Raw genomic sequence first — 23,875 nt, forward strand, 5'->3', positions numbered from 1 at the left:
GAAGAAGGGATGCTCTGGCCCCAGCGGGGTCACTGGTGCTCACGGAGCCCCCGAGGCGCAGCCCTCGCCCGCTGGCTTTGTTTGCTGCTTTTCTCAGCACCACGTTCTCGCCTCTCCACCCGGCAAGCTATGTGGGTCACGGCCCGCCTGGTTCTCCAGCAGGATCTGGTCTCTGGGATGGAGCAGGTTGCTTCTCTCTCAAATCTCTCCTAAAACGCCATCTGCTTGGGGAGCCCTATCTTAGCTCCTGTCTACACGCGACTTGTCCGACTGCTCGCTGTGTCCATTACCGGTTCTGCTCAGGCTGTTAGATTTATAAGCTCTTTAGAGCAAAGCCCTCGTCTTCTGGCTGCTGATTTATGGATCTTTACTGCCATAAAACACTATGTATAGCTGCTACATAATATAAATAATAATACTTAACCAGAGCAAGCTACAAGTGGGGACAAAGCATCTGGCTTCTGCTCGCAGTCTGTGTTATCAAAAAGGCAGGAGCTTGCTCATCACTCACACTCATCTGAGGCCAAATTCGCACCTGGTGCAACACCGCCCGGAGCTGTCAACCAGCCACAGGGAGAGATCTTCCTGCCCCATTCACACCCCGTACCTATCAAAGGAGCCTTTCTCAATCAGCCCCGAGTGAACTGGGGCACACAGACACAGCTGCGACCCCACGGGAAAACACACTTTGAAACTCGGGAATGAACTCGGAATGGGATGTTCACGCCACGACAGAGAGAAACTGTTGTTTTAGGGAGGAAAAGGAGCCTCGAATGGTCACAATTTCATATTCCAGCTGAAGGACGATGAAAGGCGAGGCCTGAGCAGAGACAGCCACTGGGTGCAAGCCAAGAGCGCAACTTCAGATCTGGGACGGTTTGACAAAGCAGTGTCAGACCCGTGGTTAGGAGCTGCCTATTTTTTTTTCTCCCCTCTCTCCCCCCGCTCCCGTTGCTAAAATAAACAGAGGCTAAAATAAACAAGCCTGCCCTGACTGTCACAAAGGCCAAATTCCCCAGTGAGCAGCAGTTTGCTTTCAGCCTCTGTGCAAAGCCGTCTCCGTGCCCGCCTCGCGCCCCACGCCGCTGGGGCATCCTCGGCGCCTCCGCTCCCTGCAGCACCAGCCACCGGTCACGGCAAGAGAGCTGCCTGTCGAGAGGCAACCACCCATCCACCTTCATCATTTTATTTATTTATTTTTTTTTCCAAACGGTGTCATAAATAACTGACAGATCCCAGCTGTTTGGAGTTATGGTTTCTGATGGAGTGACAGCTGCTCCCAATCCCCCAGTCATCACCCCGGCAGTTCTGGAACATTTCAGCAACATAAAAATCATTGGAGATAATTTCGGTTTTGCATAATTTGGTTAGGCAAGCTGTGATTTAATGGCAATTATGACCTCCGAGGCAGAAGATGAGCTTGGAGGCTACCGGCTTCACACGACTTCAGCTGGGGGTGCGGCGTCAGGGATATTCCAGCGAGGAGGCACGGCGAGAAGAAACCCTCCCGCAGCAGCTGGAAACTGCGTCCTTGTGCTGGGGAGTGGAGAGGCTGTTCCCGAGGGAAGACGCATGCAGGAAAATTTGGAAGGAATATTGCTAGGGAAAGCTTCGGGAAGGGGCTGCTGCCAGAAGATGCACAGGGAGGTGTCTTTTAAAGGGAAAACCAGGGAAAGGCTTTAGTGTGGGGATGCTGCAGCCCTTACACACCCTCTGTAACACCAGCACCTCTTGTGCTAGTGGGTGCAGAGCTCTGTTAGCCACCCCGACCCCCACTGATGGGGTTCCTCTTGCCCTGTGCTGTGTTCCCTCCCATCCCTGGTGCTTTTTGGCCACCTCGCAGCCCTGTGGTTCGCATTTCTCCAGTGGTGGCTGAGCACAGCAAAGCCTTCATCAGCCTGGCTGCACTGGGTGGGTGGTGGAGGATGGAGAAGCGTGCTCAGGAGCAATGAGACCATCACGGTGCTTCTGGCCAGGGGGTTCAGGAGGAGAAGGATGTTGCCTAAGAGCAGAAGCGTTGTCTGGAGCTGAGGAGGTCCAGCTATCGCCACCTCCATCACTGCTGTCAGCCAGGCTGGAGCATGCTGTAAGCCGAAGCTCAGGGCAGAGCTGGGAGCAGAGGCACCCCAAAATCAAGTCCCTTAGGACGTCACAGGCTCACTGTACATTTGCTGACCCGGTGTCTGGAGCTATTCCCCTTCCTCCACCAAAGTCGAGGCCAAGGTCACCTGGAAGTTTCTGGATCATGGTCATTAACTCCTATTGCAGTTTGAAACCAGACCATAAATTTCATAGTGTAATAATGTAAAAATCAATAACTCTGTTTGAAACAATAGCTTTGTCTTCCATTTCAGCCGGGGCTGATCCCTCCCTGCGGACCGCGTCCCTCTGAATCACGCAGACAAAGAGAGGGACGAGGGTGGCGGGGCGGCTGCTCGCCCGCCAGGTGTGCGGCCCCTGGGCTGCTGCAGATTCAATTAGTTCATTTATTCCTCTCTCGCAGTTAAACCCGAGGATGATTTAAAAGGGAAAAAAAAAAAAAAAAAAAAAAAAAAAAGAAGCTGGTTGCTGAGAAGGGAGCCTTTTATGCTCAGTCTCTTTGACATCCTGTCCGACGCGGCGTCCCTTAGGCTTTCCGTGCCTGCAGAAGGGCTGTGCCAGCCAGGGATGCTCGAGCTCGCGCTGCTCTGCTCCCTCTGCCATCCACCATGGGCAGCGAAGCCAAACCAAGGCTCCCGGCAGGGGCTGCAGGAGCTCAAAAAAAAAAAAACCAAATGTCCGCTCTTTTCCAGCTCCGGCTTTCCGGGCGAGGGAGGTCTGGCTTCGTTTGCTTTCTTATTTTCTGTTGTTTGCTGTAGCACCAACTCGAAATATACATCGAGAGGCAGGATTGTCTTTCACGTGTTGGTGGATGTGTGATCCTCAAAAACAAATTAGCACCGATTCACTTCTATATAGAGTGCAGCCATCAGGGAATCGCTCCTGAATTCACAGCGAAGGAAAGCAATAATGCTTCCAGCACGCTAATCCTCTCCGAGAGCAGCCCCTGAACTCTCTCCCAGTGCTGGAGGCACCGCTGGAAATTACAATTGTAGTGAAAAAATAATAAATAAATACAGAAATTGGCAGGGTTTGTGCAGGTCCAGAGGATTTGTACCCTAATATGGAAGTCCCTGTTTAATTAGCACTCCTCTTGGCGGCTGCATCTCCTCCCCGCTCTGCTCGGGCTGAAGGCAAGGGGGAAGAGCAGAAGCCAGCGGTGGGAGCGGCTGTGGGATTGGAAGCTCGGATATAAAAACTTGTTTAATTTAAGTGCTCACTTCAGGACGGATCTGTGCAGAAGCAGAGGGAATGTAGAGCGTGTTTCCCCCATGTAATCCGCCCGACTTAACCCCACTTTGCTGTGCTCCTCCCGCTGCGGCAATGCCCCCCGAGCACAGGGAGCGGATTTGGTTTGAGGCTCCAGTGCCTCCGGTGCCTTGGCACAGAGGGAAAACCACCACATTTGTGGGAGGGTGATCGAAATCCTACTGCTGGAGATCTTTTTGTGCTCCTGTGCCTTGTCCCATTGGGCATAAAGGTCCTGCTTGGATCTTCCCGGAGCTGATGCACGGGAGGGAAGCGGCATCCTTGGGTTTGTGGTTGGGTGATGGAGCTGTTGGGTCCTGCTGTGATGGGAGATGTCACTAAAAACCATGATACTTCTGCTCCTCCAGGTCTGGACAGCACGGAGGATGCCACGGGGATCCTGCAGGAACTGTGCCTGCAGGATCTTTGGCCCCGGAGCTGCCACCCCGACACCCTGTAGGATCGGGCCCTGGTGGCAGCGCCAGCAGCCAAGAGCTGGGACGGGAATTGGCAGAGGCCATGGAGCTCTTGAGGTCCTTGAGAAGGGACTAATAATTCCAATTGCCCCGGAGGAGAGAGAAATAGAGGAGGATGACTTAAGCTTAGTGGATTGTCTGAGGCTCTCAGGGGATCATCAGATGCTTCCACTCCCTTTTTGTCCTGAGGTGACAAGTTTTCTTTCCCATTCACAGAAATGCAAAATAGTTCATTCACAGGCATAATAAGGACGGTATCCTTTGTAAAACTGTGGCTACCAAGATCTCTGAGGTGCTTTACAGTGAAACAATTGCAGATGAAATGACAAAAGCCACCCAAGATTAGCACGAGCCAGCTCAGTATCAAACGCCGAACAAACTAATGCGGAGAGAAAGCAGATTCACCCGCTCCTTCCCCTTGCCAGCAGCTGGCTAGGACCCGTGAAGGCTTTCTTTAGGACTGGAAACGCAGCCAGAAGAGAGCAAACATGAGATCTAGGAGCAAAGTGACAGCTGCCCCGCTTCCAGGCCCTCTCTCTGCTGCCCGCTGCATGCTCCCCACCCCCAGGCAGCGGGGCCTTGGGGATGTGCTGGATTTTCCGCAGGGCAGAGCCTCACCTGGACGTCGCCAAATGGAGGCACGAAGAGGCAAACAGCCCTTCTGCGGGGTCTTTATGCTGGCATAGCTAATAGGGCGAGCATCGTCCCTACAAACGCGTGATCCTGCCGAGGTCCCGACCTCAGCCGCGTCCTGTGCCACCGAGCTCGGCGAGCCAATTACGCACCGCGTCGCGGCCGCTGCCTTTCATCCCTTTTCAGCCTTTTCTGCATTGCACATTTACTGCGTGTCCTTGCGTTTTGTGGAGAAGAGGGCAAATTGGAGCCCGCGATGCGCCTTCTTCCCCATTCAGCAGCACATAATCCTGCCTGCAGCAGGGGGGAAGGAGACTGGCAGGCGGGCATCAAAGCGGCCAGCTCTGTCACATTTTCTTCCCACAAAAATAAAGCCATTGCGTCATTTGGAGCTGGCCAGCCTCAGGTCTCTCTCTCCCAACCCCTAAAGGGGCACAACAGCTCCATTCCCGGGCCTTTGGTCCCTCCCGGTCAGGGGGCGAGGTGCGTGACACCGAAGCCGTCCCCAGGGGACGTGCGTGGCCGTGCAGGCTGAGCCCCCTCCTGCTTCGCACTCAACTTTTTCCCAGCACACGGAAAGCTCGCGAAAAGCAGAGCGCTAAAAGCACGGCGGTGCGAATAGCCCCGCTGCGCCTCTGCCCAGCATCGGGGCCGGATCCCGGCCTCGCCATTCCCCCAGCACACGTCACCCCCGGGAGCGGGCTCGTTGGAGGTGCCGAGCACCCCCAGCGCCACGTGAGCGCCCGCCGGTGCCGCGTTAAAAGCTTCATAAAAAGAACTTGTTAACGGGATGCGTTGCCATCGCCGGCGGCTGGCGAGATCGCTGCCGATCTCTGCTCCTCGAACGCAGCGAGGCCGAGCAATTACGGGGTAGGGGCTGCAAGGTCTCGGCGCTCTAATTTCTATTAATTAGAGCCTGCATGCGATCCTGCCACAGCGGGGAGGAGGGACTGGGGTGACAGTCGGTCCTCGTAGGAGCTGGAAGAGAAACCGCAGCCGCTGAAGGCTGCTGAGAGGTGGTGCGTGCTTTGGGGCTGGGGCAGGGAACCAAATGGGGCCATTTGGAGGCTTTGAAACCAAAGTTCCCTAAATGTGCACCAGGGAGCACTGGCTCTGGTGATTTTGTACATCCTTAGGACCAAATGGAAAAGCAAAGCTGATGGCTCAGTGTCCCCTGAGCCTGGTGGGGCTCCCGGTGGATGCACGGCAGGACCCTGCTGGTCGGGCAGCGGCTGCTGCTGTGGCTCGGGGGCCCCGCACGCCCCGCACGTGACTTCAGCCCCTTCCCTTCAAGCTAATCAGAGCCTGTTCCTCGGTAAGCCATTATAAATCCCGCTACGATCCCTTCTTTGCGAGGTAATAACGGTTACTGTGAGTGGTACAGAGACCTGGGATCCGCACAAAGCCATCCGCGGCGGCACGCGTCCGCGCTAGCAATAGGGCATCGTGTGCCAGTCGGGCGTCGGAGCCTCTGCAATCCTTTTCCCCAAAGAGCAGGTGGATGTATCGGGGATGTAATGAAAAAAAACCATAGCTGCAGCCCAAGAAGGAAGCGGCGGGGAGGGGTGAACATGTGCGCTGGCACGCGTGCACCGTGGTGCCGGTGATACCGGAGCCTCTCCAGGAGCAGCTGTGCCTGCTGGAGACGGGCAGGCTGAGGCAGACAGCCTAAAGCTCGCATTAGGAGGACCGCTGGGGAGAAATATCCCCGTCTGGAGACAAGGGGGCACGGCCGGGCAGCGAGAGCGTGCACCCTGTCTGTGCCGGGGGAGCAGCTGGGGCTGGGTGGGGGTGCTGTGGGCGCAGAGATGCCCGGTTTTTGGAGGTGCTGAGTCAGCAGGAGCAGCAGCGGTGAGGATGCGGGGTGGCCTCGTGTGCTGCTTCGTGCCTGCTCGCAGTGCAATGAAAGGATTTGCTCTGCACGCTGCCGACAGCCTCCAGAAGCAATCCTGCTCCCCACGAGATGAGCAAACGTCCCTTCCTCCCCCTCCCAGTTTGCCAGCATCCTCCTGGGACTGGTCTGGGGGAGGTCAGCCTTTGGGAAATCAGCGCTGCTCGCTGACGCTCAGCCACAGCTTTCCCAAAATACACAGCCCTGCCCCCAAAGGAGCCTCGCTGCGCTCCCAGGGCTGTCGGGGAGGGCTGGAGGGCTGCAGCCACGCCGGTGCCACCGTCAAACCTGGCTGAGGGCTGGCGGTGCTGAGCCTTCCCCAGCGCCACGGGGAGGAATTTGCGGCAGCAAGCGGCATGCCGGGCTTTAGCGAGCCTTTTACCCTCAGCTTCCTCCCGTCGTGTTGCTTAAACACACATTTTGCGACGTTAAAACAAATTGCAAGCAGCAGAAATGGTTTTTGTGCTCTTAAAAAATAAAAATAAAAAAAAGGAAAGAAAAAAAAAATAAGGAAAGAAAGGGAAGATCTTGGCACGAGGATAAAGGAAGGCGACTGAGATGCTCATTAAAACTGAGGGGCTCCAATTCCCCGTCCAAGTGGCCACATCTTCTCCAGAGGCTCCCAGAAGCTTTGAAATGCCTTGTCAGGCACAGCCTTTCATCCTACCTGATTCCGGCTAAATTCACGGACCCAGACATTTTCGCTGGAAACGGGAAAGAGGGAGCACCTCCATTCTGACTCCTCACTTCCCCATCTGATCGCTGTTGATACAATTTATTCCTGTGACAGCATCTGCTGCTTTCATGCTCTTTTGTTCTGAAGTACAACTCGTCTTTGTTAGTCCCATTTTCGGGCCTTTCATCAGTCGAGGCACAACATAAAAGGCGTTTAAACACCCCTGCTCGGAAGGCAGGCGGGGGGAGCGAGGACCGATGGGTCCCCCTGCCCGGCCCCGCCACGCTGCCCCCACCTCCCGCTGAAATATTTGCCGTATTTCCGAGCAATTCTATGAAATTCAAGTTTTCCAGGTGCAGCGTTGCTCAGAGCCTTCGGTCTGCATCTCCACCTTGCGCTGCTCCCCAAAAACCCTCCCTGTGTGAGCACGGAGAGCGTAGCATCCCCCCGCAAGCAGCACCAGGGGCTGCAGGATTTGGCCCTGCGATGCTCCCAGGCATGTTTGGCTGAGCACCCTCCTGGCCTGCCCATTCCCCTGCTCCTGCTCCTTCGATTCCCCTGCGATATTTTCTCCTCCAGTAAGTGCTGAGCTCCCGTTCGCCTCGTCCCGGGGCTGTTACAAAGAAATTGCTGCAAAATTTTCACATGCTGTTGCTCCCCCAGCGAGGGCACGGAGCAGCCACTTCTCCTCCAGGTGATTGCTGCTGCCCGAGATGCCTCTGCCAGCCGCCCTGCACCTCTCCTTCCTTCCATCCCTCCTTCACTGCAGGCCTTGCGTGCCCACCGTCCTCATCCCCCAGCTCCCAGGAAAGCGATCTCAGCCTGCTGCCTTTTATTGGGGAAACCTTTCAGGTTTCATTTAGCGCCTTTCTCCTCCTACTGAACCTTCTCGTCGCGAGCCCTTTGCAAATTGTGACTTTTAACTCCTTGCTGGGGAGCAAACTCCAGTCTCATGCGCCCCCAGGATGGGGTTCCCCCGCTCCCCATCGATGCATCCCGACCGAAACGAAGGCGCAGAGCACCGATGGGTAGCACCAGCTGCATCAAGCACCAAACCCATCATTGCCCCTATGGCCCTGACGCTGCTCCGAGGGCTCTCCAAGAGCTGAAAACGCTGAATTCCTGCTCTAGGAAAAAAAAAAAAAAAAAAAAAAAAAAAAAAAAAAAAACAGTGCTCCTGCAGACCCTTTGTAGGGAGCAGAACAACCAGGCAGGATCCGGGCATCGCCCGGGCACAAATCAGCACATCGCGAGGTGGGGAGAAGGAGAGCGATCCCGACGGCTATCCGAGCGCGCTGCCTGCCTGCTCCTTATTAAATTATGGTGCTCAAGTTCACCATCTGAGCCTCGCGCAGCACGGACCGCAACCGGCAGAGAGGCGGATTACAGCCCCGTAATTCAATCACGGGGCACAGCCGATGTCGCAGGCGGCGAGAAGAGCTGTCGCTATCAATACCGAGCCCTCGGCAGCCTGCCCTGTCGGCTCCCGAACGGAGACAACTTCACGGGGACTGGGTTTCCTAAAGCACCGCCAGACGGCCGCGTGGCCCTGTTAGGGTGTTGGGATGGGATGAAGTTGGTGTTGGTGTGGGGTCTGGGGCTGGTGCGGATGTGGTGGTGCAGGGAGTGGGGTGTGGGGGCAGAGGGAACCTGTAGGGATGGGTGGGATGGGATGGGATGGGATGGGGAAGAGGGAAAGGGGAAGGGAAAGGGAAATGGGGAAAGGGAAGGGAAGGGAAGGGAAGGGAAGGGAAGGGAAGGGAAGGGAAGGGAAGGGAAGGGAAGGGAAGGGAAGGGAAGGGAAGGGAAGGGAAGGGAAGGGAAGGGAAGGGAAGGGAAGGGAAGGGAAGGGAAGGGAAGGGAAGGGAAGGGAAGGGAAGGGAAGGGAAGGGAAGGGAAGGGAAGGGAAGGGAAGGGAAGGGAAGATGCTTCTGGCCCTTGTGCTTTGCTGCTGGAGCAGGAGAGGGAGCAGGCGCCCCATTGTCTCCCAGCCCAGTTTTCCCAGCACAAAGAGAAAACGGGCCAGGAAGCTACAGTTTAAGAAGAGCCCAAGGTGGTTTTACGTAAGTCCGAGAAGCAAGGAGGAAGGAGATGGAGTGCCGCTTCCCAACTGACACTGTGAACCAGCGAGCGTGACTAAAACTTGGGGAGGGTTTGCATAATGGGGACGCACTTTTCTGCTCTGCCAAGGTGTTCAGGTACCATGGTGATGCACGCAGCATAAAAACTTTGACAGACACTCAGGGAGATAAGTGTGGAGGGACACAATCAATTGAGAAAGAAGAGAGAAGAGAAACGGGAAGGCGCTTGCTGTGCGTGAAAGCATTTACAAGGTCAACAATTAAGCGTGCGCCGCCACGAGGTTTGGGCTGGGGAAGCGAGGGTGGCCCAGGAGCTGCTGGGGATGCTGGTGGGGACAGGAGCGAGCGTGAGGCTCCAGCTCCAGCCCCGTGGGCTGGGTTAGGTCCCGAGCCCAGCACCAGATCCAGCGGCAGCAGCTCAGGGCGGTGTGGCTGTGCTGGTTTCTGCCTCCACGGGAGTAAATTTGGTGGTGCCGAATATCAGCGCGAGGAAACGCCGCGATGCAGTGAAGTCACCGAGCTCTCACCCAGAGCTGGGCTTTGCAGTGTGGTCTCTTCAAGCAGCCTCACGTCTGGAGGCCTTTGCTGCCCGATCAGGGGCTTTAGGGAGCAGCCTTGCAAGGAGCTGCCTGGCCAGGGCTCGCTGCTTTCCCCTTCTCCATCCCTCACCCCGCTGCCGCTGCTCCGAGGGGCCGGGGCTCCTCGCAGACCCGCAGGCGCCCGGGGGCTTCGGCTCCTTCTTGTGGTTCCAGCCTTGAACCCGCCCGACTCGGCGAGAGTCCCGCTGCGGGTTTCTGAGCAAGAAAGAGATGCTGATTCCTTGAGAAACGAGGAGGCGAAATCCAATTGTGCACTATAGCGCATCTGCGGCTGCCATTAACCTGTCTGTGTACTTCTGCGGCTGTCCATTTCTCTCCGCTGACAGCCGGGACTGCCCGGAGCGCGCTCTGCCCGGACCGTAAAGGGATTTGTTTCTCCGTGCTGCAGTGGCACAGCGAGGAGCCGACAAACTGTGCCGCAGGCGCTTCCCCGGTGCTCTGCCCTGCTCCCAAAGCAGAGCGCGAGCTCATCTCCAGCCCGGCCAGCCGGGGAGCCACGGCGTGGCTCAGCACGGCAGGATGAAGCTCCCACCGCCCCGCTGCCTTCTGGCCCCGAAGCATCCCCAAAACCCAAAACACGAGGCCAGAAAAGAAAATGCTATCAGGGTTTTGGGGGTGTTGTGGAGGAAGGCACCCGAAGGAGAGGTTGGCATGAGGCTCGTGGTGCCAGGGCAGAGGCAAGAGCTGATGGAGAGCAGAGCTGGCTGCTCGTTTTGGGGCTCGGAGAGCTCACCTAAAGGCTGCACGTGCTGTGGACAGCAAGAATGGACTGGGGCTGAGGGATCTGCCCCGGTTCTGGGGAGGAATTGTCACAGGGAGGCAGCTGCCAGAGCATCCCCGAGCGCATGGAGCATCCCTGTGCTCCCTCCTGGCTCCCCCAGGAGCTTGAAAGGAGCTGATGCGACGGGGCGAGGGAGGAAGGGAGAGGGAAGGTGGGGAGGGGGGGGACGCGCAGCCGGTCGCATCGTCTCCCTGCATTCCAGCTTCATTTGCAGATTTATTAAATCGAGAGCCAATTTCGACATCATTTCTTTCAAGCAGCTCCACCTCGCAGGTGTGTGGAATTTATTTGAGATAAAGAAAACCATTACAGAGAGACAGCAATCTTCAAAGACCACCTCAGAGACCTGAGAGAAATAAAAACACTAGCCCGTGCAAATGCGCAATTAAGTTTCAAAATACTTGTGCTCCATGAAAAGCTCCGTCCCTGCAGAGAACAGGCCTTTAAGGCAATTTTCCCAAACCCCATTCAGCATTCACTCAAAAACACCTTTTAAAAACAACGTGTGATTTTCCCTCTCTGCCTCACTCCTCCTCCCCCTTGGCTCGTGCTCAGCCAGGTAGGAGCGAGGCGGTCGCTCTCCGTTTGGAGATGATGGAGAGCATTTGCAGGGCAGCACCAGACCCTGGCAGGGCTCAATTTGGGGCCGGGCTGCTCCATTTGGGAATTATCCGCACCCAAACTGGGGCTGGCAACCTGGGAATTTCGTATTCTGGGGGAGAAAGGTGCCGTGCTGTTCTGCCTGGGGACCGCTCACCTCCAGGTCCCTTATTCCCGGGTCACTCTCCGCTGGGTGGTTAATTAAAAATGCGTAATTAACCTGTGGAACGCACTGCCACGAGGTATCAGCGAGGCCAGGAGCTTAGCGGGATTCGGGGGAGGATTATATGTTTAAATGGATAATGAGAGCATCTGCCGCGCCGTTAGCGGGGATAAGGCAGATTTAGGGCTCGCAGCCTGCTGTGCCGGGGTGCCGGCCCCAAGCTCCAACGCCTGCGGGTGCAGGAGGGGAATCCCTTGAACCCAGGGGGCTGGTTGTGTCCCTAGAACTGTCCCCAGTTTTGGAGGACACCCCGTAACCTCCCTGAGTGCTCCCGGCTGCTCCTTGAGATCCAAGTGAGCATCCACCTCCTACAGCACCATCCCACAAGCAGAACCCCGCTCATGCACACGAAGAGCTTCAACGATCTGAGGTGTGGCACGCGAGCACAGAACAAGGACGGTGGCAGGAGACGGGACCAAGCCTTGGCAGAGCTGCTGGTGCCGCGTTTGCCCAGCTCCAGGCTGCACTGCCCATGTGAGGGGCTGCTCCTGGAGGTCTCCACTGCTAAATACGGAGTTGCATCCACCTGGTTTGGGCTGGGACGCTGGATCTGCTCCCCTTGGGTGTTATGAAAATCGGATCTGGTGTGCTCCTGTTCACCCTCTGGACCCCAAAGGCTCCCTCCCTCCTTGCCCCGCTCTGTAACACGTGGCACAGACCGAGCTGCCTCCAAGAGCGCCTTTAAGCCCTCGCAGACAAGCCAGAGACTGCAGAACAAGCTCATGGCTGATGTCGGAATTATTAAATCCCCGCCCGCAATCCCCTCCGGATCCCCACCGCTGCTCTTTCGCACGGCGTTAGCATTAACCACGGCTTGTGCAGCGCGTGGCACCTCGGGGTGCAGCAGCACCCACCTCTGGGCTGCCCGGGGGCCATCCTCACCCCTGCGCCCAGTGCCTTGGGGCACTGCCAGCTCCAGCTTTGCACCATCCCAGAGCAAGGATGCTCCCGCTGCTCCTTTGCAGCGTTTTGGATGGCACCGCGTCCACAGGAGGACTCGAGGCATTTCGGGTGCTCGTCCCCCCTCCCCAAGGGCTCTCGCGCTGCCCCCCGGGACGAGGCGGCCGCAGCGTGGCGTGCTCAGCCTGCCGAGCGCGGCGGGGCTGCGGGGCCGGGGTTAATCTCGTTGTCACACCTTCCCTCCTCCCGCTAACTCGGCGCGCTTTGACCCGCTGTGAAATTGTGGCCAACAGCACTGAATATTTTAAGAGCAGCAATGCAGTCATGGCCGCGCGCGGCGGAGCAGCAAGGCAGGCCGGGAGCTGGGCTGGGCCCCCCGCCTCCCCCCTTTCCACCGCCAACCCATTAGCACAGTTCAGGGAAACCTAAAAAATTCAAAAGACACTGAAATATGCAGCATTTTTTGCTCTCTCTGGAAAATGACGCGCTTCGCTTCCCAGATGCTCCGGAGCAGGCGGCTGTAAATAAGCGGCTTTATGGCACGGGGGGTGTTGCCGGTGGGGCTGGGGGAGAAGATTTATGTCCCGTTCCCCATCCCGTCCCTGTGCTGCCAACGGGATCGTGCCACTGGAGCACCGATAGACCTGTGCCCACCGGTCCCCTTCTCATCAGCATGTCACAGAGGTGCTGGTGGCATTAAGGGACGTTGCCACCTGCTGTCCCTGGCTCCGCTGGCTGCTTTCTGTCCCCTGTCCCCCCCCCCCAGGACATCCCCTGTGTCCCCTCGCTGTCTCCATCCTCCCCGTGCAGCCGGCGGGGGCGCGGGCGCTGCAGGCCCTGGTGCAAACGCCTGGCCTCAGCACTTTTGGTATCTGGGGCGCCACAGAGCAGCAGCGGCGAGGAATTAAAAAATAATAATAACAAGATGTATTTGCATAAACCTCGGGAAAGAGGAGCTGGAGCCAGCCCTGCCCTGACGAGGGGAGACCACAGGTAGCATCTGGGGTGAAGGGAGGAAGAGGAGGAAGAGGAGGAAGAGGAGGAAGAGGAGAACTCAACGTGCTCTTGGGACCCTGTGCCAAGGGAGGGTGGGCGCACAGCCTCCAGCCCCACGGAGGAGTGACATTGGGACACTTTTGCATTCCGGTCTTAAGAGGGCAGATTAATCGCCATGTGCTGGATCTGTCACACGCGGGGATATATATTCTTCTCGGAATTTACAAGTAGTTCTGTCTGAGAAATAAACAACCTCAGATAAAAATTACATTGTCACCGTGCAGGTGTGATGGATGTCATGGACAAGCCCTCGGTGTGTCGGTGCAGGGAGCTGCCGGCCCCAGGACGGCCGGGAGATGCTGATGGGACCCGGGGGACTTGGCAGGGAGCACGTCATCACCCAAAATCACATCAATCCCGGCTGCTGCATGGTGCCAAGGGAGCCAGTCCTTGGCACCGAGCCCGTACCCATCTCATCCCGGTCCCAAAGGCCAGGGGAAGGTGTCACAGCCACCCAAACCATTCCCAAGTGGGGAAGATGCCCAAACCCTGGGGGAAAGTGATGCTGGTGATGGGCGGCCACAAGGAACACTCAGATACCAGCACTGGGAAGGGTGCCCCCTCTTTCTGGGCTCTGTTTCGAGCCCCAGCTCCTCCCCATTGCATCCCTGGAGCCCCCTGGCACGGCTGCGCACGGCACAGAGTGGGGCAGGTGTCCCCAGCAGCCCCAGGACCCAGTCAGAGGGATGATGAATGGGCCCCTTTCTAGTTTTGCTTCTCCTTCATCTTTATCTGCTTCCCACGGCTGCCTTTGCTTTGGCTCGTGGTGGTATCACCGAGCGCATCTCCTGCCTGGGTCCCTGCCGCTCCCTGCGCAGGGCTGGATGTTCACTTCTTTTGTAGCTTAAATCGAAAGTTGTTTAAATCTGAGAGCGGCAGCAAAGCCACCAGCAGGGATCCTCAGCCAGCGCATCCTGAGGAGCCAGGACCCAAAACTGGCTGGGGACAGCAGGGTCCCCGCATGGCCACCGCCTCGTCCAGGTTGGGAGCCGCTGCCACGACTGCCTGCGGTCTGGTAATAAACACGGAGCAGCTGGTGGAGCCTCTGCCGAGCCAGTCCCCGGGATTTATCCACATTGCTCTGCCTTATCAGCCATGCTTTTCACAAGCACTTAAATTCAGGAGGAAAAGGAAAAAGTGAAATCAGATAGAAATGCAGGTCTGTTTGCTGTTTTCTCCAATGAAATGGTTCTGGGTAAACAGCAGACGCCTTTGATGAAATCCCAGCAGGCTTAAACAATAAAGCTGGTTACAAACTCAATCTGGCGCAGATATCAGATCTGAAATTGTTTCAAAAAACATGTCAACATTTTTCTAATGCTGCTGCAAAACTTCCTCGGCACCTTGCCACAAGCCCGCAGCTGTGACGCAGGGCCCATGCCACCGGCCTGGCCACGGCCCCTGTGTCCCCCCCCCTTGGTGCCTCTGCGCCCCTTCGCCTGCCCTGGGAGCCCCGGCGGGGAGGAGGCGCTGAGCATCACCTCGGAGAGATGATGAGGTCCCCAGGGGAGCACCTGCCAGCTTGTTTTCCACCTCTGGCCGCTTTGAAATCCAATCATCGTCCCCCAGCCAGGCGTCTCTGGGGACGATGCTCCTCATCCAGGAGGATGAGCCCGGCGAGGTGGGCTCCCTGCCGCGGCACCCCGGCTGCATCACCGAGCACGATTGGCTTTTCCAGGGGAAAAAAAAAAAAACAAACAAAAAACCAATTTGCACGGCGAAGGGGAGGGCAGACAAATGCTCCTTGCATGGGCTTTGCCTCCAGTGAGGCACGTTTGCGCCCCTGCGGGACCGGAGCCCCAGCTGGAGCAGGTGTGGGCTGTGCCAGGCAGCCCAAGCCCCCGCCCCGCGCGTTAATAATCCGAACAGGTCCCCGCTCCGCCGCGCACGGCCGGGCTTTGAAACCACTTAAGGATTCAGCGGGGGAGCACAGAGCCGTGAGCGTGGCGGGGAGCAGGAGAGGAGCAGAGGGACGAGGGACGGAGCTGCGCCGTGGCACAGATTTGGGGGTGCCCTGTCAGGGACGGGCAGTGCACGGCTGGGAACCGCCGCTCCTTCACCCTGCAGCTCCAGATGCGTGGCCCAGGGGCATGGGGAGCGTGGTCCTGGGTGTAAATCACACGCTGAGCCTGCCCCCAGCAGCAGCTCGGCAGCTTGGCAGGAGCCCGTTAGCAAATGTCCCTCAATTGGCTTTGGCACTGGAGCGGCAGCGGGTACGTGAGCAGAGAGCGCAGCGGGACGAGGCACATCGGTCATTGCTGGGTCCCTTGGGGTGTCAGGGGACACAGGACACTGGGGCACCCGGGTGAGGGTAATGGGGCTGCTCTGTGCCCCTCCTGGAGGGCTGCTTCCCCTCCTCTGAGGTTTCGGGGCTCAGGGGATGGAGAGGAGCACGGGGGGGGGAGCCTGGAACAACCCAAAGGGTGGCGTTGGGCGGCTGAGCGGGACGTCCCTGGGACAGGATGGGATGGGACAGGATGGGATAGGACAGGATGGGACGGGACAGGATGGGATGGGACAGGATGGGACGGGCAAAGCATTGCTGCTTGGGGGCAATTTCCCACAGGGCAGGTGTCAGTGAGGGTGAGGATGATGAGGAAGAGGCAGCAGGTCCACTCACCCCACCAGCAGCACAGCGCCTCGGCACCATTTAGGAAGCCGGAGCCAGCTCTGGGGGTGCCCACAGTCCCCCCAGCTCCACGCCCCCATCCCCAGGGAGCTGCTCCCTAAGAGCTGGCACAGCCACCAGCTTCCAGCACCAACCCCGGCCTCATCCTGCACCCCAAAGAAGCCCCCAACCCGTGCCCAACGCCCAGCACCGCTCAACACCCCGCAGGGCAGGAGGGCGAGGGACGTCTCCGCTGGAGCAGCGGTGCCTTCCTCACTCTAGGGAGCCCGAGAGGACAAACAGGAGAGGAAAAGCAGGGCAAGAGGAGGGCGAGCTGGGGCGGGGGGCACAGGGGGGGCGAGCCCCAGCTCCGGTGCAGCGCGGGAGGAGGACGTGGAGGCCTGACCCCTCCGCCGAGGTTGCTTTCGCCATCGATCCCTGCTGCACTCAGGCTCATTACGGCCGGGGAGCTGCTGCGAGCGGCTGGTGGAGGAGACAGACGAGGAGGGGGGGGGTGGGGGGGAGCGCTCTCCGTGGCTCCCTGGATCGTATTAAATATTTACTTTGTTTTGTTTTGTTTTTTTCCCCAGCTATATTGATCAGAGATGGGGAAGGGGGGTGCGCTCGGATGCTGGGAGGGGAAGAGCAGAGGCAGCAGCCGGGCTGCCAGACGGGGACGGACCCCGCGGGCACGCCGCACCCACGGGTGCTGCCCCCCATCCCCACCCAAAGCACCCCCAAACACCCCCCAGCTTGGTTCGAGGCCACCACCAGCACAAGGAGGGGCTGCAATGGGGCGGCTCCCCCCTCCCCGGCACACCCCAGCCCCATCTCAAGGTGGGTGATGCTCGGCTCCATGGGGGTGCCCCCCTTGGTCCGGGCCCCCCGCGACCAGGCTGGGTCCAGCGGCCGTGGAGCCGGCGCTGTTTCTATTTCGAGAGGAGCTCTACTGGAAAAGGAACAAAAGCGGAGGGGAAGCTATAAATAGCCGCCTCCTTCACACCAGCTCGCCTCCTCCGCCCCGCGCCCGCAGCAGCCTTCGGGGCCGCAGCTTCGGGATGGCACCCGGGGGGGGTCCCCGCAGCCCCCCAGCCCACGCACGCCCGGGAGGCGCAAAACGCACCCGGCCTCGTGCAAACAGCCCCTGGATAAAAATAAATAAATAAATAAATAAAGAGAGGGGAAAAAAAAAAAAAAAAAAAAAAAAGGAATCCCGAGGGAATAAAGCGCCGGGGAAGATGTGCCGCCGAAGCAGAATCGGCTCGAACCTGGCTTTGCCCAAGTTGCCCGGCTCAGCACCGCTCCCCACCCGGGCTCTGCACCCACGGCCACCCCGCAGGGCTGCAGCCAGGCTCCTCTCGCCCCAGCCCTCCCGCGCCCTGGATGCTGCAGCTGGGAGCAGGGGAAAGCGGAGCCGGCTCGGGCAGACCTACTTTCAAGGCTTTAATCCTTTTTGCTTAAAGGATCTTTCTTTTTTTTTTTTTCCCCCCTTTCTTTCTTTTTCTTTTTTTTTTTTTTTCTCCTCTCTCCCCGCTCGGCAAAGATGCGGTCTGATCAGAGGAGAGACGCAGGGAGCTGACAAGCTGCGGAGTACGGAGAAAAAGGAGAAAGAAATACATATTTATTACCCTCAATTATTAAAAAATAGATAGCAGCAGATCTTAGGCCCTGGCAGAGGCACTGCGGAGTCATTTGTGCGAGGACTATTTTGTTTTTTAAATTCCATTGAAATTATAATACGCCGGGCTTGTTAGCAAAAACACCCCGGCGCATCCCCGCCGAGGGGGACGCGCCCCGGCCCCTCTCCAGCTCCAGGCAGAGGGGCTGTGCGGGGCCGTATCCAGCACCCTGCTGGCTGTGGGATTGGGAAGCAGGGCGGCTCTGGGGACAGGAGCCGGTGGAGAGGAGCTGGTGGCAGCGGCTGGGCCAGGCTTGGGGATGCTGATGGTGTTTGCCTCCCTCTGGGTTTGCACCGGGGCTCACAGTGGGATTTGTCCCCGTGCCAGCGCATCCTCCAGCCGTGCCATGGATTTGCAGCTGGCTGCACGAAGGTCTCGCGGATGAGAGCTCATCTGGGCCACGGCGGGCTCCCTGCAGAGCCAAAAAAGCACCGGGAAGGGGATGGGAAAAGGGCTCCGCACCCCTCGGGCAGTGCCGGCCACCAGGAAGCAGCTCAGGGGAGCGAAGCAGTGGGGAGCAGCCCCGGTGCAAAGGCAGCTGGAAATAAAAGCGGCTCCCAAGTGCGGCACGGGGCTGGCGGAGCCGCGCTGGCACCTCCCCTCCGCTTGCAGGGCTGCCTCCGTACGGAGTGCTGACAGCTCAGCAGCCAAACTCGCTCCTGCCTCTCCTCCCTGGTAAACAACCGCGGCAGAGACCGGGATCCGGCCACCCATGGGTGTCCCCTGCCAGCCTCCCCGTGCACGGCAGCGGTGCCGGGAGCTGGGTGCACGTGGAGCATCCTCGACGCCCTCCGGCTCTGCGCCCACCCCGTGGCACCACCGGGATGGGAGCAACTCGAGCCCGTTGTGCCCTCGGCTCTCCAGGGCCAAAATCCGCCACCATCCCATGCCTCCAGCCACGAGCAGAGGAGGAACACAAGCTGCTTTCGGTGCTTGGAGGCTCCGGAGTGGCCACAGCCCTAGTGGGACACATCACAAAACGCCGCTCGCCAAAGCCAGGCTGGCTCTGAAACGCTCTGCCGGTGCGGGGAGGGAAGCAGCAGCCGGGCACGTGTGCTATTAAAAAGGAAAAGGAGCTTTCTGCACCAAATGGAGCTTTTTCGGCTTAAGAACCCCGCAATCCTAATCTGAGCAAAGAAGATTCCCCCCCTGTATCTGCCTGGCCTGCATCTGCCCCCGGCAGCGCCGCCGCAGGCGCCGGATCGGTGCGTGGCACGTGCCAAAGCCCTCGGCTCCGGAAGGGAAAGGGCGGCTGCTCGGGAGGGCAGAGCGATGCTGGGCGCGGGCGTTCCTCCGTCAGCGCCGAGCCTCCATCATTTGTCATCGGCAAAAAATAATATTCCTAAAAGTGTCCCCTCTGATTGCAGGGCGGCAGGCGCAGGGCTGCGGGTTTCCATGGAGATGCCGTTGAGCGGGGATGGTACGGGGGATAGTCGCCGCCTGAATTTGGGAAATCGGACCCGGCGTCGGCAGCCGGAGCGGGGACGGCACCAGGGGTGCTGCTGGCAGAGGGACGTCCCCTCTGTCCCCTCCCTCGGGCTGCGTCCCCCAAAGCAGCAGGGGAGGAGGAGCAGCGGTGCTGGAGAGGACGAGGACGCTCCGGCGTCCCAGCGGTGCCCCCATCCCTCTTGCCCGCAGCTCTCCCCCGCCGCCCCCCGACTCGTTGCCTCCGCTCCCAAATTAGATGCCAGCCTCCTCGGGCGGGGGCCAGGGGAGGCGCTGGGGTGGCACCTCGTGTGTCCCACCTCGCCACCGCGCCGGGACGGGGAGCGATCGTGACAATCGCTCCGCTGCCGGCGCCTCGCCAGCCCGCTGCTGCCTGCTGCTCCGCCAAAGCACTTTTAAAGACATAATCTGCAGTTAATAACCACAGTTTGTACCGAGCGCCGCTAAGCCCCGGGATCGCGCTTCGCAAACAAAGCCCGCGTTTGGGGCTGCCTGGCAGCGGCTCCTCGAGCCTCCTCGGGGCAGACAGGAGATGCAGGAGCTGGCGGCATCACCCATGGGTGCTCCGAGCACGGGGACGCGCGGTGGCGGCCACGTGGCTCTGTTTAATTCCTGGGGTTTGATCCTGGAGGATGCCCCGGCCGCATCCAGCCACCGCGTGCCCGGGTCCCTGCGTTTCCCTGCCTGGTTTTCACCTCCAGATGGGGTTTTGCCTTGTGCTGCCAGAACCTGTCACCAGCAGCCCCGTTCCCTGCCCGGCCCCGGGGTGACCACGTCCTGCTCCCATCCACACCCTACAAACCGCAGGGACACAGCCCCGAGCGCACCGCGGGGTCGTGCCACCAGCTCCAGCTCCCGCCAGGTGCCTTGGGGAGAGGCGGGTGTGAAATCACACCCCGAAATGCCTATTTTTACATCGCCTCGCCAGGTTCGCTGCTGTTTCTAGGGCAGCACTTTTGAGGCCACCTGGAGCGTTACCCACGGCCTCGGGCACCCCGGGAGCGAGCGCGGGGACGCAGGGACGCAGCAGATGGGGCCACGGGGACCCTTTGGGGCTCCATCAGCACAGGTCACCGAGCACCCAGGGCTCTTTTGCCACCCAGGCAGGTCTCGAGGAGCCATGAGCATCGCAGCAGTGCCCGGCTTCGCCCTCCCGAGCCCCCCTGGCCCCCCCCATCCTCACCGCAGGGACAGGCAGGGCCGCGTCCTGAGCTCTTCCCCCGGCCGCCCCCCGCTCCGCCGGGCACTGAGAGCTTGTGGCTTCCTCCCAGCTCTTTATGAAATTAAACTTTTATGAGCAGAAAGGTTTCTGGGCTCTCAGCTCCTCGGCACAGCAACCGCAGCCCAGCCTGCGCCGTGCCCGGCTCCGCAGGGCGGCTGCTCCTGGGCAAAGCCTCCCTGTGCCTGGGGGGGGGGGGATAAAAAAACATCTCCTTTGCCCCCCGCTCCTCACCAGGGTCTCAGGGGTGGGAGCTGCTGCAGGAAGGCACCGCACAGCCCTGCCCTGTGCACCCCCAACCCCTTCGCACCCACCCAGGGGAGGTTTTTTGGCCGTGGAGCAGCAGCAGCCCAGCAGGACGGGAACCGAAGGGCCCCAGCCCCGGGGCTGAGACGCGGCTGTCCGTGACCTTGGTGTCATCCTTGACCTGGAAATCTCCTCCTGCATCTCCCACGGGGTGCTCCTGCCCGTTGCCACCCCTGGCAGGGTGCTGGGGCGCAGCTCTGTCCCCGCTGCCACCCCGGCTCATGCTGGTGCTGCATCCCACGCTCCCACCCCCAGACACCCGCGAGGTCCCGGTGCCAAAACTCATCCCAAAGCCCACCAGCGGTGACGCCGGGCGATTTTTTTTGCACCCTGCCATGCCCAGCACCTCCGGGATGGAGCTCACGTGGGGCAGGAAACCCAAAATATCCCCGGGCATCACAGCCCTGCCCTGGCTGTGCTCCATCAGCCGCTCTGCAAAGCACACCAGGGCAGCTCGGTGCACACCGGGGCACCCTGCTGGGCCACACCGAGGGTCCCCGAGCGTCCCCAAATTGCAGGAGGTGGCAGAGGGGGTGGCACCCCATGTGCACTCACACAGATCTGCTTCTCCTGAGGATGTCACCCGCACAGGGCTCCCGCAGCCCCCAGCTGTGCCACGTCCCCAGCCCCTAAAACAAACCCCGGTCCCCGGGAGCAGGATGAGGGTGGCAGGGGCAGTGCCACCTCCTCCGACACCACAAACCAGACACCTCTGAGCCCCATCAAGGGGGTCTGACCCCAACCCCGTGCCCAAATCTCACACGTGCCCGCGCTCCCGAGCGGCTGCCGTCCCCTTGTCCCCATGGTGTCCCCTTCCTTGGCGTGAACGGGGGGTCCGGGACCCCCACCCAGAGCCCACCAGCCATGGTGGGCAGGGAAGGGAGAGCCTCTGGGCGGGATGGAGGCCTTCCTCTAACTGCCTGTTGAATTATTCAGGACTGGCATTAACTTATAAATGAGTGTGTTTGACTGATTTTGTGGTTGATGTACAGATAAATTCTAATGAAAGACAGCTACAAGATTTTAAATTATTAATTAGACTGCCACTTAACAAAGCCTATTTGGCACTCTATTTCCTTGCTTAACAAGACAAAAACTTTAAGAATAGGGTTTGGATCAGCCCAGAGGCTCTTCATTTGCATTTTGTTTTTCTAGCTCCAGAAATGAAAGCCGTAGATCTTGACCTTAACAGGCTACCCCTGGTGGGATGAAACCTTCCAGCAGCCCCGCCGCCAGCCTGCGCAGGGCTGGGTTCCACCTCGGGCTCCTGCTCCCCGGCCCCAAAACCACGGCTGCTGCTTTGCCTTCCCCCCCCCGTGCTCCAAGCGGGATGCTCGGGGGGCTCAGGGGGTTTGGGGGGCTCTCCAAGCCCACCCAGTTGGGTTTAGGAGCCGAACAAAGCCGGAGCAGGAGAGGAGAGCCTTGGAGCGTGAGGCCCCGCAGCCGCAAGGTGACATTACCCCGATGGGGAAAGGGATCCCCGGGGGGGCAACGGGGGCTGAGCCCCTCCTGGGGTCGGTGCCTTTGGGTATGGGGGGGCTGCGGGGAGCTCGCACCCCGAGCCACCGCACCGAAGCCTCGCTGGATATATGGCAGTGCCATAGGGTGGGCCCGGTGCTGTGCCCCCCCGGGGTGTGGGATGGTGACCAAAGGTCCGGGGGGGTCCCCCGTATGGCTGCGCTGCCCCCTCCCCTCCCCAACCTCCCCGGGGCTGGCCCAAGCGCGGCGGTGCCAAAGAACCGGGACCCCCCCCGACCCCCCCGGAGGGTCGGCATCTCCCCGGTTATGATGTCAAAAAGCTCCCCTATGATGTCCCAGGCGGTTGCCATGGCAATGGCGTGATGTCACGAATCTCCTCCTTGGGGGGGGGCACAAAAGAACGCGCCCCAACTTCCCCACCGAACCCCCCGGTGTCCCCACCGAGCCCGGCGTCCCCCTCCCGAGGAACGGAGCCGGGCTGACACCGGACACCGACCCCCCCGGGACGCCCCCTCCTCAGCGCTCCGGTCCCCGCCGTGCGCCCCCCCCCCCTTCCTCGGCACAGCCCCGTCGCCCCCGAGCCCCCCCCGCGCTCCCGGTGCCCGCCGTACCCCGGTGCCTTCGGGACCCGCCGCGCTCCCGGTGCCGGCTCCGTGCGCCCCCCCGGTTCCCCGCACTCCCTCCGGTGCCGCTCCCCGGGGACCCGGGGGTGCCGGTAGCACGGCGGCAGAGGCGAGTAGAATAACGGGGGGGTAGAGGGAAGGGAGAAGGGGGGGGGCGCCCGGCGGCGCGGCCCCAACTTCGTCGGGGAGGCAAACTTCGGGAACGGCCCCGGTGCCCCCGGTGCCCTCCCGGTGCGGCGCTCACCTTGGCGGAGCATCTTGGTGCCGGTGCGGGGCGCGGTTCTCCCGGCGCGGCGGTAACGGCGGCGGCGGCGGCGGCGCTCAGAGCCGCGGGCACGGCGGCAGCGGCGGCGGCGGCGGCGGCGGCGAACGGCGGCGGCGGTGGCAGCAGCGGCGGCGGCGGCGGCTGCACCGGGAGCGCGGAGCCGGGGCCCGGGAGAACGGCCCCCGGGGGGGCATGGCGGGGCGAGCCCAACCGCAGCGGCCCCGGGAACACCCGGGAACACCCGGGAGCACCGGGAACACCGAGTCCCGGTCCCCGCCGCTCCACCGGGAATCCCCCCCGGCCGCGCTCTCTGCCCGCCGCGCGTCCCGCCGCCGGTTTTTTAGGGGGGGAGCCGCCCCCTCGGGGCTGGGGCCGCCGCCGCCCCCCACCCCCTCGGGCCGAGCCTATAAAGGGGAGCCCGGTGCCGGTGCCGCGGTGCCTGCAGCGGCGGAGCAGGGCTGGGCAGGGCGGGGCGGGGCAGCGACGGGGCGGGCTGGGCTGGGCTGGGCTGGGCCGGGCCGGGCTGGGCTGGGCTGGGCTGGGCGAACCCGGCCGGGGCCCCCCCTACCTCCTTCTCCTCCTCCTCCTCCTCCTCCGCCGCCTCTCCCGCCTCCCGTGGACAGTTCGTGAAAGTGCCGCTGCTCCCGGGCCCCGCGCCGCCCCCCCGGTGCCCCCACCCCCGAGGGCAGAGCCCTCCGCCCCATCGGGTCCCCGCCGCCTCCCTGCGCTCCCCGCCGGGTGTCACATCGCGTCCCCGCTGGCCCCAAAGCACCCGCCGGGGCCCCGCTGGCCCCCGCCGCCCCATCCTAACCCCCCCACCTCCAACGGGGCCCGCAGCCCCTTAGCGTCGCCCCCCCGCCCTAATAGAGTGCCCGGTATCCCCGTGGGGTCGCGGCCACCCCATCGGGAGCTCCGCTGTCATCACTGTCGCCCCCCCCCAGGTCCCCGCTGTCCCCTCCGCCCCGTCCGTGCCGCCCCACCGGGTC

At 60.7% G+C, this 23,875-nt stretch overlaps 1 protein-coding gene across 1 annotated transcript in view; it reads right to left on the bottom strand.

Moving 5' to 3' along the window:
* RTN4RL1 (reticulon 4 receptor like 1) overlaps positions 1-22,907 on the bottom strand; it is a 30,131-nt gene extending 7,224 nt beyond the window's left edge. Inside the window, exon 1 of the mRNA XM_032200787.1 lies at positions 22,869-22,907. Within this exon, the coding sequence (XP_032056678.1) occupies positions 22,869-22,881 (13 nt within the window). The 5' untranslated portion in view covers positions 22,882-22,907. The remainder of the gene's footprint in view (positions 1-22,868) is intronic.
* Between the last annotated feature and the right edge of the window lie 968 nt (positions 22,908-23,875).

The sequence above is a fragment of the Aythya fuligula genome, chromosome 20 (genome assembly GCF_009819795.1).
Source record: "Aythya fuligula isolate bAytFul2 chromosome 20, bAytFul2.pri, whole genome shotgun sequence".
NCBI lineage: Eukaryota > Metazoa > Chordata > Aves > Anseriformes > Anatidae > Aythya > Aythya fuligula.